Genomic DNA, 13,052 nt, shown 5'->3' with positions numbered 1-13,052 from the left:
AGACACCCCAAAACCCCTGGCAGCGCTGTCCAAACCCTCCTGGAGCTCTGGCAGCCTCAGGGCTGTGCCCATTCCCTGGGGAGCCTGGGCAGTGCCAGCACCCTCTGGGGGAAGAACCTTTCCCTGAGATCCATCCCAAATCCCCCTGGCACAGCTCCAGCCGTGCCCTGGGTCACAGGGAGCAGAGGTTGGAGCTGCCCTGCAGAGCTGTGAGTTCTGCCCTCAGCCTCTCCTGCAGACGGCCCCCATGCAGGTATCCTCGTGGGAATATGAGAGACAGCCCCCTTTAAACCTCCAGAAAATCAAGCCTTCCAAAGGATGGATTCTTCCAGAGGATGGATTCTTCTAAGGATGGATCCTTCTAAGGATGGGTCTTTCCAAAGGATGGATCCTTCCAAAGGATGGATCCTTCCAGAGGACTGATCGTTCCAGAGGATGGATCCTTCCAGAGGATGGATTCTTCCAGAGGATGGATCCTTCTAAGGACGAATCTTTCCAAAGGATGAATCTTTCCAAAGGATGGATGCCTCCAGAGGATGGATCCTTCCAAACGATTGATCCTTCCAGAGGATGGCTCCTTCCAAAGGATGGATCCTCCCAAAGGATGGATCTTTCCAAAGCATGGCTCCTTCCAGAGGATGGATATTTCCAAAGGATAGATCCTTCCAAGGATTGCTCCTTCCAAAGGATGGCTCCTTCCAAGGATGGCTCCTTCCAAAGGATGGGTCATGCTGGGATAAGGTTTGGAGGTCCCAGCCCCTGTGTCAGCCCTAGCTCAGGTGAGGGATGGCAGGTTGGGCTGCTCAGCCCGTGCTGTCTCCCACCTTGGCTGGGTTTTTTTTGTTATTTTATTTTTTTCTGGGAGCTTTTATTCCTCCTGCCTTTTGTAGTTCCCTCCTCAGCCCGGGCTGGAAGCAGCTTGCCAGGCCAAAGTCTTTTGAGGAAACTTGGCCTCTCCCAGCCCCACGCTGAGCTCAGGGCTGGGCTACGCCTTTGCTCCCCAAGGCTGGCTCTCCCTCTCCCTCGTGAAACTTTCCTCAAAGCCTCCAGGATTCCTCTGCTCTCTTCCCCCTGCAGCCACGCACAGCCCCAGGACAAGTCCCTGGCAAATGAAAGCTGCAGCAGTTGGGCTGGAAACAGCTGGTTGCCATGGCAATTGGGGCTGCTGGGGATTTGCATAGGGCTGGTGATTTTCATAGCACAGCCACATTTAAGGCAAGCAGGAGAAATTTCCATATTCCCAGCTCCAAGTCAGTTGGGGCGTGGGGGAGGCCAGGAGGGGGATATTTGAAATTCAAATGAAGGTGATTAGGGTTTGAGGTTGGGTTATTTTATTTTATTTTTTTTTTCTTAAACATCCCATTATGGAAGAGGATAAAAAAGGATGGGGAGGGGAAAGGGGAACAAAAGGCTGGTTTGACTTGAATTAGAGGGGCAAAGGAAGAGCTGGTCTGATCTGCCTCTTGCCTCTGGTCTAGGAGAAGAGACTTGCCCTCTCCCAGCACCTGCAGGTGAAATGTTTTCCGTGGGAACAACTGCTGCCCTCGGGTTTCCTTCTGGAAGGTGCCCAAGTCTCCCACACTGGCTGTCCTGCTCTCCCCTCGCCCTGCCCCACACGAAGGGGCTGCACAGGGACTGCTCTGAGGCGCTGCTGATGAAGGGAAGGCATTTCTATAACCCAGGGCTTTGCAGCCAAACGAGGCCCTTGAGTGTTCAGTGAAAGCTTCCCCTGGAGTCTGGAGCTGTCTGAGTCAGCACAAGATTCACTTTTTGCTCACCCAGCCCTGGCTTTCCCATGGAGATGCTCTGATGGTTTGGAGGTTTTTTTGTGTTTTTGGAGCAAACTAAAACTGCAGCTCTACCTGGCTGCCTCAGAAACTCCCCATCCTGCTCACACTTTAAAAAGCTCTTTTTTAAAGCGCCTTGGGAGCATCGAGCATCCCAGCAGGGCACGTGGGAATCCAGGGAATCGCCTGGTGCCTGCTCAGCTGCAGCTCCTGCTCCCTCCAGTGCTGGTGGGAGCAGCTGGAGGGAATCAGGGGTGGCCAATCCATGGGTGATTTAAGGGAGGTCCCAGAGCTCAGGGCTTCCTGCTGGCTCTAGGGAAATCACTGGTGTGGCTGCTGGGAACAGCAGCGTGAAGGCACCGCCTTGGGTTTTGCCTGAATTTCCAAAATCAGTGGAAATCCTGAGGATTGAAAGCTGAATGTCTTGCTTTGCTCATTCCTTCAGTGCAGGTGAGCATTTGGCTTCGTTTAGGGCTTGTGGGACGAGTACTGGTTATAGTTACAGTAATTGCCACTCTTCTCTCTACCAGCACTTGGGCAATCTCTGAACTTCACACCTGGTTTGAGGTGAAAGATTGGAATGAATGAATTTATCAGAAATGCCCCTTGAAATGCCCCCTTGCACCCAGCCTGCTCTGCCAATCTCCCATGGCATTCTGCTTCCTCAGACAGGGTGCTAAAATCTCCAGGATAGGTGAGATTAATCTCAATTTTAGATATTGGATGCTCTGAGGCTGCAGCCTGAGCTGCTCACCCCAGGCAGGGAGCAGGGATCTGCAGAGGGTGATTCATCCCTGTGCCACCTCTCTCAGGGCCAGGATTGCCCTCTGGAAGGGCTGCAAAGGGAGCCTGCAGCAATTGGCTCCCAGTGAGGCACCTGAGAGTTTCAGAATGTCAGCCCAGGCTGAGCCCCCTGCCTGGCCCTGCTCCCCGAGCTGTTCCCATTTCCCTCCCAAATATCCCTGCAGGAACTCCCAACTCCTGCTGCAGGCTGGGATCCCCTCCTAATCCCCCTGTCTCTGCAGGGACCCCTTCCTCATCCTCTGAACCTCCAGAACTCACATCCTCATCCCCCTGTCCCTCCAGGGATCCCCTCTTCATCCTCTGAACCTCCAGGGATTGATCACCTCTTCATCCCTCTCTGTCCTTCCAGGGATCCCCTCCTCATCCCATATCCCTGTAAGGATCCCCTCCTCATCCCCTGTATCTCCAGGGATCCCCTCCTCATCCCCCTGTCCCTCCAGGGATTGATCCCCTCCTCATCCCCCTGTCCCTCCAGGGATTGATCCCCTCCTCATCCCCCGTCCCTGCAGAGCCCGGGGTGAGCTCAGAGTGCAGGATGAGCCCTGCTGCTGTCACTCCCTGCAGGTGACACCCGCCCGTGTGAAGATGAAGGCCACCCTGATTTCCCTTTTCCCCCACGAGGTTGTTTTTATCCTGCAGGGCTGGACTGGCTCTGCAGCTCCCCGTGGATCCATCCCTCTGCCTGGCTTTTCCAGGGAATGGCAGCGGGGTGAGGGGAACTGCCCATCCCCAGAGAAACCTCCCCAGGCAAACTCGCACCAGATCTGATGCCAGGGCTATGCAAAACAGCTGCCAGGTGAACCAAGGAGAGCTGCACAACCCTGGGCTGCTGGCTTGGGGAGCCAGCTGAGCTTATCTCTGCTTTTCCAAGCACCCAGAGCAGCAGGGTGAAGCCTTGGGGATGGGAGAGCTGCTGGGAATTGCTGCCTTTCCCCATTGAAATCCCGGGGATGTGACCGTGTTCACAGGGGTCCGAGGGTGAGGAAGAGAGGAGGATCTGACTCCGTGTTTCAGAAGGCTTGATTTATTATTGTATGATATATATTACATTAAAACTATACTAAAAGAATAGAAGAAAGGATTCCCTCAGAAGGCTGGCTAAGAATAGAATAGCAAAGAATGATAACAAAGGTTTGTGGCTCAGCTCTCTGAGTCAGCTGGGCTGTGATTGGCCATTAATCAGAAACAACCACATGAGCCCAATCCCAGATGCACCTGTTGCATCCCACAGCAGCAGATAACCATTGTTTGCATTTTGAGCTGAGGCCTCTCAGCTTCTCAGGAGGAAAAAAATCCTAAGGAAAGGAATTTTCATAAAAGATGTCTGTGACACAGGGATTCATTCCCCAGCCTTGTGGAATTTCAGCAAGGGGAGGACTGATCTAGCAGCTTCTGGAGGTTCTGGATGCCATTGTGTCTGGCTCGTGAAGCAAAAAAAAAGAAAAAAAAAATCAAGTTGTTGGCTGGGCTGAAGCTCCATTAAAATGAGTGGAGTTCTGGCAGTTTGCAGCAGCAGAGAGAATCTGCTGCCACTTACACTTTTCTTTCTTTTTATCTCCTGGAGCTAGAAAAGATTAAATCTTAAGTGCAGATTGTTTGAACAGCTCGTTCCTTTAAGGAGAGGAATGAGTGCTGCAGTGTGAGTCCTGATGTTGACAGAAACTGGGAGGAAACTGAGGCTATTTTTATAAAGCATTTGTAGGAAAGTTACAGCTCAACTGAAAGAGGAGAGTTGTTATCCCTATCACACCCAAGCCTTGGCTCACAGCTGCAATCACTTGACTCTTACATTTACTGAAACAGGAAAAAAAAAAAAAAAAAGGACCAGATTTGTTTGCAAATAAATCTGTGCCCAAACACTGGTGATTTGTGTATCCAGCTCCCATTTACATAACCACTGGCAGCACAAATCACCCCTCCCAGATTTAAATCTCTCCCTCTTGGACATCTAAGGCTGAACTGGTTGCCCCTGGGTCCCTTTGGAGTCAGCCAGGAGGAATTGTCATCTCCAGAGGGGCATTGGTGCCAGGGAGATGGGCGGCTCAGACAGGGGCAGGAATGGCCTCTGGAGGTGCCCCTTGCTCCTTCTGTCTGTCCCTGACACCCCAGTGAGTGCCAGGCTCTGGAATATTTGCCCATCTGGCACAGAATTCCTGGCTGGGGTGCTCCCAAATCCCCCCCCCCTCGTTGATCTGCAGGGAATTGGAGGATGCTGTGGGTGACTTTGTAGGGGAAAGAAAAGGTCTGAGTGTGTCATGGGCCTGTGCAGGGAGGGAAAAGCAGGAGAGGGGGAAAGGCTGTGCTGGGGGATGTGGGGCTGAGCAGGAAAGAAATTCTGTGTAGGGAAATGTGACAGGGTTCACAGGGGACTGAGGATGAGGGAAGAGAGGAGGATCTGAGTCCATGTTTCAGAAGGCTGATTTATTATTTTATGATATATATTATATTAAAACTATACTAAAATAATAGAAGAAAGGATTTCCTCAGAAGGCTGGCTAAGAATAGGAAAAGAAAGAATGATAACAAAGGCTTGTGACTGACTGAGACAGGCTGGACAGCTGGGCTGTGATTGGCCATTAATTAGAAACAACCACATGAGGCCAATCCCAGATGCACCTGTTGCATCCCACAGCAGCAGATAACCATTGTTTGCATTTTGTTCCTGAGGCCTCTCAGCTTCTCAGGAGGAAAAAATCCTAAGGAAAGGATTTTCCATAAAAGATGTGTGTGACAGGGAAAGGCTGTGCAGGAGGATGTGGGGCTGAGCAGGGAAGCTCCGTTCCAGCTGCTCCTCTCAGGTTCCAGGTTTTGGGGTGAGTGCTGGTGACTCAGCCGCCGTCACCGGGACCAGGGATTCCCCTGCAGCTCTTTGAATCTTGCCTCATCGCGGCTGAACGGGAGTGAAACTCCTGTCTCCAAGAAACCCGGAGATTACCTTTTCCTTCCTGTTCTATTTTAGCAGCTGGGAACTTTTATTTCCTCCTTCCCTGCTGGCTTTGCTCCCCTTCAGCTGCTGCTTGCAGATGGAATCAAACACCCCCCCACACACACACACCCCGTGGGGGTTTCAAAGGTAGAAACTGCAGGCCTTGAAGATGCTCCCGCGGTCCTGCTCAGGTGTGTGGATGCTGATTGTGATCACCCATTAACGTTATCAGCATTCCCATCGCTGGATGTGCCCTCCTTGGCTTTTGGGGCTGGAATGGAGCTGGAACGCAATGAATGAGCCCCATTCCTGGGGAGGGAGCAGCTGGAGAGAGCTGGACAGGGAGCAGAGGGGGTTGGAGCGAGGGAATTACAAGTGGGGGAAAAGAGATAAAGGGCTGGGATTGGGGAGGGGAAAAGCTGGGAGACAGCAGGATGGGAGGAAGGCAGGAAAAGCAGGGCAGAAATGCAGCCAGGCTGGGGGAGAGGGCTCAGAGGGGATGGGGTGCAGGGCGTGAGGAGAGGGAGATCTCAAACTGGAGAGGAAGCTCAGAGCTGGATGGGGCGTGGATGGTGAAGAGATGGAGATTTCTAATTGAGGGTTGGGGTGCAGGGGGTGAGGAGAGGGAGATTTTAGCATTGGGGAGGCACCTCAGAGCTGTTTGGGGTGTGGATGGTGAGGAGATTTCAGACTGGGGGGAAGCTCAGAGCTGCTTGAGGTGCAGAGGGTGAGCAGATGTCAAGCTGAGGGGGCAGCAGCTCGTTGTGCCGTGGCCCTGCTCCATAGCACAGTCCCACAGCTCTGTTTCCACAGTCAGTGCTTTTTAAATGTCCCAGATTAAATCTCCAGGGCTGTTTCTAGACAGCAGAGAGCAGCCACCAAGCTCTGTTATCCCCGACTCTCCAATGTTTTGCCATCCGTGGATAATTGTACCAAGCACACTCCCCCTCAGGATCCAGCCTGGTTCACCTGGGAATGCTCTGTGCATGGAAAAATGTGTGCTGGGAAAGGATAAAGGCTCGTTCAGCTGAGGAAAGTCCATGGCAGAGCTGGATTTGCCCTCCTGCCTGCACAGCCTCTTCCCCAGCTCTTTGCAGGAGCCCTGAACTGCTGGAAAATGTGTTGGAGCTTGATCAGATCCCAGGGCTCTGCTTTGTGGGGAAGGTTATCCTGGAAAAAACAGCAGGAGCAGGAGGCCTGGGGGCTTGTGCCAGTGGGATGTGAACAGTTCCAGGCTCTTTATCACAGCCTGGGCCGGACTGGCAGGGAAAGGCCTGGAGAATGAAGGGGTGTCTTGGGGTTGCCTCTGCAGCTCCAGAGCTTCGTGGAATCCCTTCCAGCACTCGGATCTGTGGGGAGCACAACCTTTGCTCTGTGATGTTCTTGATGAATTTGGCAGGTGTGATGGGGAGGGGGGGGGATGTTTATCATCAAAGGGGAATGAGTGAGGGCCTGTGCGGTACCTTCAGGCTGGAACCTGTCTGATTTTTTTTTCCCCCTGTGCCTGCCAATCTCTTTTGGAATCAAGGAGACGCCTCTGGAGCACAACCCCACGGCACCCTGTGTTCCTCCAGGTACCCACAATTACCCAGTTCCTGAAGGTCCTGGGTGAGCAGCCCTGGCCACCTCCCTGCTGGCCTTTCCCACACTTAGCCCTGGGCTCCCCTGCACGTTTGTGATGTCCTCCAGCTCACCTCTGCTGGAATCTCCCTCGTGATTTCCCCCACCCTTGGCCAGGTATCTCCCAGGCAGGAACACTTTCATTATCCCTCAGTAAAAGGCTGGCACCACTTAAATGCTGCAGAAGCCTTCATCCCCCCATTTCTGCGCCTTCCTCCTCCTCTCCTTGCTCTTCCAGGGCCAATTTTTTGGTTGTGTGTGTCCCAAGTTCTGGAAAGCTCCCACCAGTGTTGTCATTAACATTGAGGTGTTTTTCTCTTTGTTTCCTTGTAGGCAATGAACAGAATGGGCTGGACTTTAACAGGCAGGTAAGATGCTCCCTGGCTGGAATGGCTGGTTTTTATTTTTTTATTTTTCCCCTTTCTGGAATGGCTGTTTTTTATTTGTTTTATTTTTATTTTTCCCCTTTCTGGAATGGCTGTTTTTTATTTGCTCATCATGCTGCAAAGAGATAAAAACTGTTGGGTCAGAGAGAAACCACAGAATTTCTTCCCAGTTCCCCTTGTGGGATGCAATGACAGATTGCACCTCTGCTCTCCCTCTCCCTAATTCATAGAAGTTCAGCTAATTACAGAGTTCCTTTAAATGACCATTTGCTCAAGGGGTTTTCTGGCTTTTACAGTTTTTTAGATCATTATTTAGAAACAAAAAGCACCTCAGTGATGGCGGCAAGGGTGCAAAACCCTCCCCAAAGCCCCGGTGCTGTGACATTGGCACTGGCAGCACGGTGCTGGGCAGGGACAAAGGCAAGGGGCTGCCTCAGGAGTGTCAGCCAGCACCAAAAATGAGCTGGTTTGAGGTTTTGGACTCAAATTCCTGTCTGCAAGGCAGCAGATGAAATATGGGGCAAGCAAACCCCAACTGCACAAAGAGCAGCTGAGGGGCTGTGGGTGCTCCTCTCCCCCTGCTTTTAAAGCCTTCCTTGGCTCCCTGAGTGCCTGCAGGCCTTCCTGAGTGGCCCTGAGGATTCCTGGGTGTCACATCAGGAGGTGACAGCCCCCTGGAGCCCTCGGTGGCAGGCACAGGTGCCCAGAGCAGCCGGGGCTGCCCCTGCATCCCTGGCAGTGCCCAGGCCAGGCTGGACACTGGGTTTGGAGCAGCCTGGGACAGTGGGAGGTGTCCCTGCCACGGCAGAGGTGGGATGGGATGGGATTTAAGAAGGGAAGGAGCTTTAAGGTTCCTTCCAGTTCAAACCATTCTGAGATTTGAGGAAAATGCTTGAGGTCTTGGAGTGCACAGGTCAAATTCCTGTCTGCAAGGCAGCAGATAAAATATGGGGCAAGCAAACCCCAACTGCACAAAGAGCAGCTGAGGGGCTGTGTCCCTGCTGTGGGTGCTCCTCTCCCCCTGCTTTTAAAGCCTTCCCTGGCTCCCTGAGTGCCTGCAGGCCTTCCTGAGTGGCCCTGAGGATCCCTGGGTGTCACATCAGCCCTTAGTGAGAGGCACAGGGTGCCCAGAGCAGCTGGGGCAGCCCCTGCATCCCTGGCAGGGCCCAGGCCAGGCTGGACACTGGGTTTGGAGCAGCCTGGGACAGTGGGAGGTGTCCCTGCCATGGCAGGGGTGGGATGGGATGGGATTTAAGAAGGGAAGGAGCTTTAAGGTTCCTTCCAGCCCAAACCATTCTGAGATTTGAGGAAATGCTCTCTGCAAAGCATCCTGAGATTTCGGGAGAATGCTCTCTGAGCCCAGAGCTGACTCCTCCCGTGGCCAGCAGAACTGGAGTGAGGCCTGCAAGGCAAAGAGGATCCAGGAGAGCCAAACCTGCCCTGCTGCAGGACTGGGGTGCTGGGGGTGCACCAGGGGCTGTGGCTGCACGCACAGACTCGGGGCTGACGCTGGCACAGCCTCCCATCCTCTGCCCATGTGCATCCCCCGAATCCCAGGGCTCCAACCCTTCCCAGAGGCCTCCTGTGAGCAGCTGCACCTTCCCCACGTGGCTTTTTGTGCCTCCAGCTTGCCTTGGTGGCTGTGCAGTGACAAATGTCAGCCACGGCGCTGTTTGTTTGTTTGCTTTGGCTGCTGCAGCTTTGGGTGGGTCTCCCTTTTCCTACCAAAGGTGTCCTGACACGCTCAGCCACCTTCCAGGAGTTTGGAATGCCCAGCTGCAAACAAAAAGCCCTGTGTGTGCAGCCCAGAGCACGGAGAGGGATCCAACCAGGACCTGCCCCGCTCACCAGGGCTGGGAAAGTGAAATTATTGCAGACAGGGATGAGCATGAGGTCCTTCTGCCATGGCAGCACCACAAAGGGGCTGGAGCTGGGCTGGGGTTGATCGGGGAGAGGTGGTGGGGCAGGGTTGAGTTACACCCACTGCTCCTCTCAGGGATGCTGGGGACCTTCTGCCAGGTTTGCAGGAAGTAGAAATATCCCCTTCCTAAAAAGAAATTGTGGGTTTACATTTGGTTTTTTGGGGATTTTTTTTTTGTTTTTTTTTGTTTTGTTTTGGTTTGGTTTTTTGGGGTTTTTTGTTTGTTTTTTCTTTTTTTGTTTGTTTTTTTTCTTTTTTTTTTTTGTTTGTTTTTAGGGGTTTTGGGGGGTTTTGGGGTTTTTTGAGTAGTTTTGGGGTTTTTTGGACTTTTTTTGTTTGTTTTTGTGGAGGTTTGGTTTTTTGGGGTTTATTTTTGGGGTTTTTTTGTTTGGTTTTTTTGGGGTTTTTTTTTCAGCATTTCCACTTTTATTTTCCTCCTTCCACCAAAACGGCGCCGCAAAATCCAATTAATTTATTCCAGCTTGTCTCTACAACTGAGTAGCCGACTTAGCTGGGGATTTAGCAGGGTTTAAAAAGCAAAAGGCTCTGAATGAGCTCGTTGTATTGTTTGATTTTATTCCTAAACTGCTCTGATTGCCCAGAGCCCAGCAAGGGGGTTTGCAGTGATGCCAGGGATGGGATGTGACAGGCCCTGAGTGGACACAGAGCTGTGCAAGGCTCTTTGTCTCCCTCTCTTGGCCCTCCCAAGGCCATGGGTAGAGTGATTTTAAAACGTTATTATTTAAAATAATAATGACTATTTGAAAGTATTGTTATTTAAAATAATAATTATTATTTTAAATTATTCTCTTAAACGAGCAGGAGCCCAAATGCACACGGGCTCCACGCTCACATTTAGGGTTGACCTCAGCTGTTGCTGAATTCATCCTCAATTCAGCAAATAGATTTCAAATGACGAGAAAAAAGGAAGAGAGGAGAGCTGGAAATATCAAAGTGTTTTCATGTAGAATCAGGTGCTGTGCTCTTTCATTAGGGGTGGAGGTTGGTGGGTTTTTTAATTTGGTTTGGGGTTTGAGGTTGGTTTTGGATGGTTTTTCTTTTTCGTTAGCTTGCAATTCAAGTTTTCAAACCGAAGCCAGGGCAGGATGGTTTGAAACCCAACTCCAAACCGACTGCAGGAGCTCTCTTTGCCTTTATTTGGAGTGCTGGGCTCTAATCACTTTGAAGATCATAAATCTCACATCGTTTAAGCCTCTCCCCCAGCCTTTGTAGATGGCCTACATTTCAGGTCTGCTTCCCTCCCTCCCTCCCGAGCTGTGCTCCAGGCGGGATGGGAAGGGTGGAGTGACCTGGTTAGACCCCTTCCCTGCCTCCCAATTCCCTGCTGGGGCTGCTCTCACCCTGCAAACGGGGCAGGGAGGGAAACTCTTGTGGATTTTGAGGTTTTTCGAGCAGTTTGTGGGTCAGCCCTGCGCTTTATGAGAAAGCTGCCTCTGATCCCTCAGCCTATTTGGCAAACATCTCTGCTCTGCCCTCCCTTTCCCTCCCCTCTTCAAACTCTCCTCCCACCTGGATGCAACAGTAATTTGTATGTGAATGAGAGGGAAAAGGGTGTGGATGGAAAAAGCAGCATCTTCAGCCTTGCCTATCTGGTTTGGCTTTTTTTTATTTAGTGAGTCTAATGCTGCTTGTTTCCTGTTTATGGCCGGGGAAATGCAAAGGCACAGCAATAAACTTTCACCTTCGCTGCTGGCAGCCTGCGCAGGGACATCATCTGCCTCCTGATGGGCTGGGATGGTGGCCAGGGACAGATCTGAGTGAAAATGGCAAAGTTTGCCTCAAAATGGGAGCAGGACCGGGGCTGGGAGTGCTGCAATGGGAGCCGATCCTGCCCAGGTGCTGCGGTCTCCCAGCTCTGCTGGGGTTTCATTCCCCTGTAGGAAATTCAGGATTGTTTGTTTTTGTAGCTGCTCTGCGGAGCCAGGTGTCTGGAGCAGAGCCCTGGGATAACGCTGGAGAGCACACAGGGATGGAGGGCTGATGGTTTTGGGAGGTGCCAGGGCTTGTGCGAGTGGTGTGAGGGCTGAGCCCAGCCCAGGGAGCTGTGCATCCAATGCGCAGCTGCAGGAGGGCAATGCACAGCTGCATGCTGTGCAGGGAATGAGGAGAATGCACAGCTGCAGGAGGGCAATGCACAGCTGCATTCTGTGCAGGGAATGAGGAGAATGCACAGCTGCAGGAGGGGAATGCACAGCTGCATTCTGTGCAGGGAATGAGGAGAATGTGCAGCTGCAGGAGGGCAATGCACAGCTGCATTCTGTGCAGGGAATGAGGAGAATGCGCAGCTGCAGGAGGGCAATGCACAGCTGCATTCTGTGCAGGGAATGAGGAGAATGCGCAGCTGCAGGAGGGCAATGCACAGCTGCATTCGGTGCAGGGAATGAGGAGAATGCACAGCTGCAGGAGGAGAATGCACAGCTGCATTCGGTGCAGGGAATGAGGAGAATGCACAGCTGCAGGGGGCAATGCACAGCTGCATTCTGTGCAGGGAATGAGGACAATGCAGGACAATGCACTTTCCAGCAGGGAGGTGATGGCAGCACCTTGTTGGTCCAGGGAGGAAGGCAGCATCAGCTCTCCTCCTTCCAGGGAGGGAATGAGAGCTCCTCTGCAAGTCCTCCCTTGTGGAGGTTCCAGCTGTGGGTTTCTCTGGGTCTGGATTGAAGGCACTTGAGGCAGTGGTTCATGTTCAGACTCAGGTGTTTATTTATTATTTCTTATCAGCAAAACAGTCTCACTACTGTGAGTTCTGCAGCAAGGCACAAAATGGCCAACAATCTCTTGTTCCAAGGTCTTTTAAGACTAAAACATCCAATTAAGAACTGACACCTGGATTATTTTCCATTTTAACCCAATAACTGATCCCACAGAGCTGCAATGCAGACTTTTCTGCCCAATTACAAAATGCCACCCAAACCCATGAAGAACAAACCCAGGACAAACCCTGTGCCCTCCACCTTGCTTCCATCCACAACGTCCTAAAAATCCCAAAACCTCAATTTCTCACCAAGTTATACACCTACACTACTCTCTATAATCTATATTTCTCTCTACAATCTCTAAATTTCATACTTTTGTGGGTTCCAGTCTATCTTGAAGTCTTTAGGAAACTTTCTCCATGAGTGAGGGTCGAAGTCAGTGCTGCCCTGGGGGCCAGGGCACCCCAGAACAGACACAGAAATGTTCCCAGTGCCCTGGGTTTGCACACTCCCTGCTCTCCAGAGCTGGGAGGGGAAATGTCCCCCTTGAAATGAAGCTGACAGGTTGTTGTCCCCCTTGAAATGAAGCTCACAGGTTGTTGTCCCCCTTGAAATGATGCTGACAGGTTGTTGTCCCCCTTGAAATGATGCTGACAGGTTCTTGTGCCCCTTGAAATGAAGCTCACAGGTTTTTGTCCCCCTTGAAATGAAGCTCACAGGTTTTTGTGTGAGCAGAGCTGGGCAGGATCTGCCCCTGCTCCCTACCCAAATGTGCCAGGCACTCTTCATGCCAGCAAAAGGCTGACCTTGCAGGACAGGCTGTCATTTGTTTATCAAACCTGTCATTATCATCAATCACATCAATCTGAAGCTGATCTGGCTGGGAGA

The 13,052-nt window shown here is 51.8% G+C and overlaps 1 protein-coding gene across 1 annotated transcript in view; it reads left to right on the top strand.

The window, feature by feature from the left end:
* Positions 1-13,052, top strand: part of POU2F3 (POU class 2 homeobox 3) — a 48,036-nt gene that overhangs the window by 13,015 nt on the left and 21,969 nt on the right. Inside the window, 1 exon segment of the mRNA XM_036397525.2 lies at positions 7,471-7,505. Coding sequence (XP_036253418.2) covers positions 7,471-7,505 — 35 coding nt within the window.

Source organism: Molothrus ater, chromosome 22, assembly GCF_012460135.2.
Source record: "Molothrus ater isolate BHLD 08-10-18 breed brown headed cowbird chromosome 22, BPBGC_Mater_1.1, whole genome shotgun sequence".
NCBI lineage: Eukaryota > Metazoa > Chordata > Aves > Passeriformes > Icteridae > Molothrus > Molothrus ater.
Note: the sequence above shows the minus strand (reverse complement) of the source record. Positions and strands in the feature narration are given on the sequence as shown.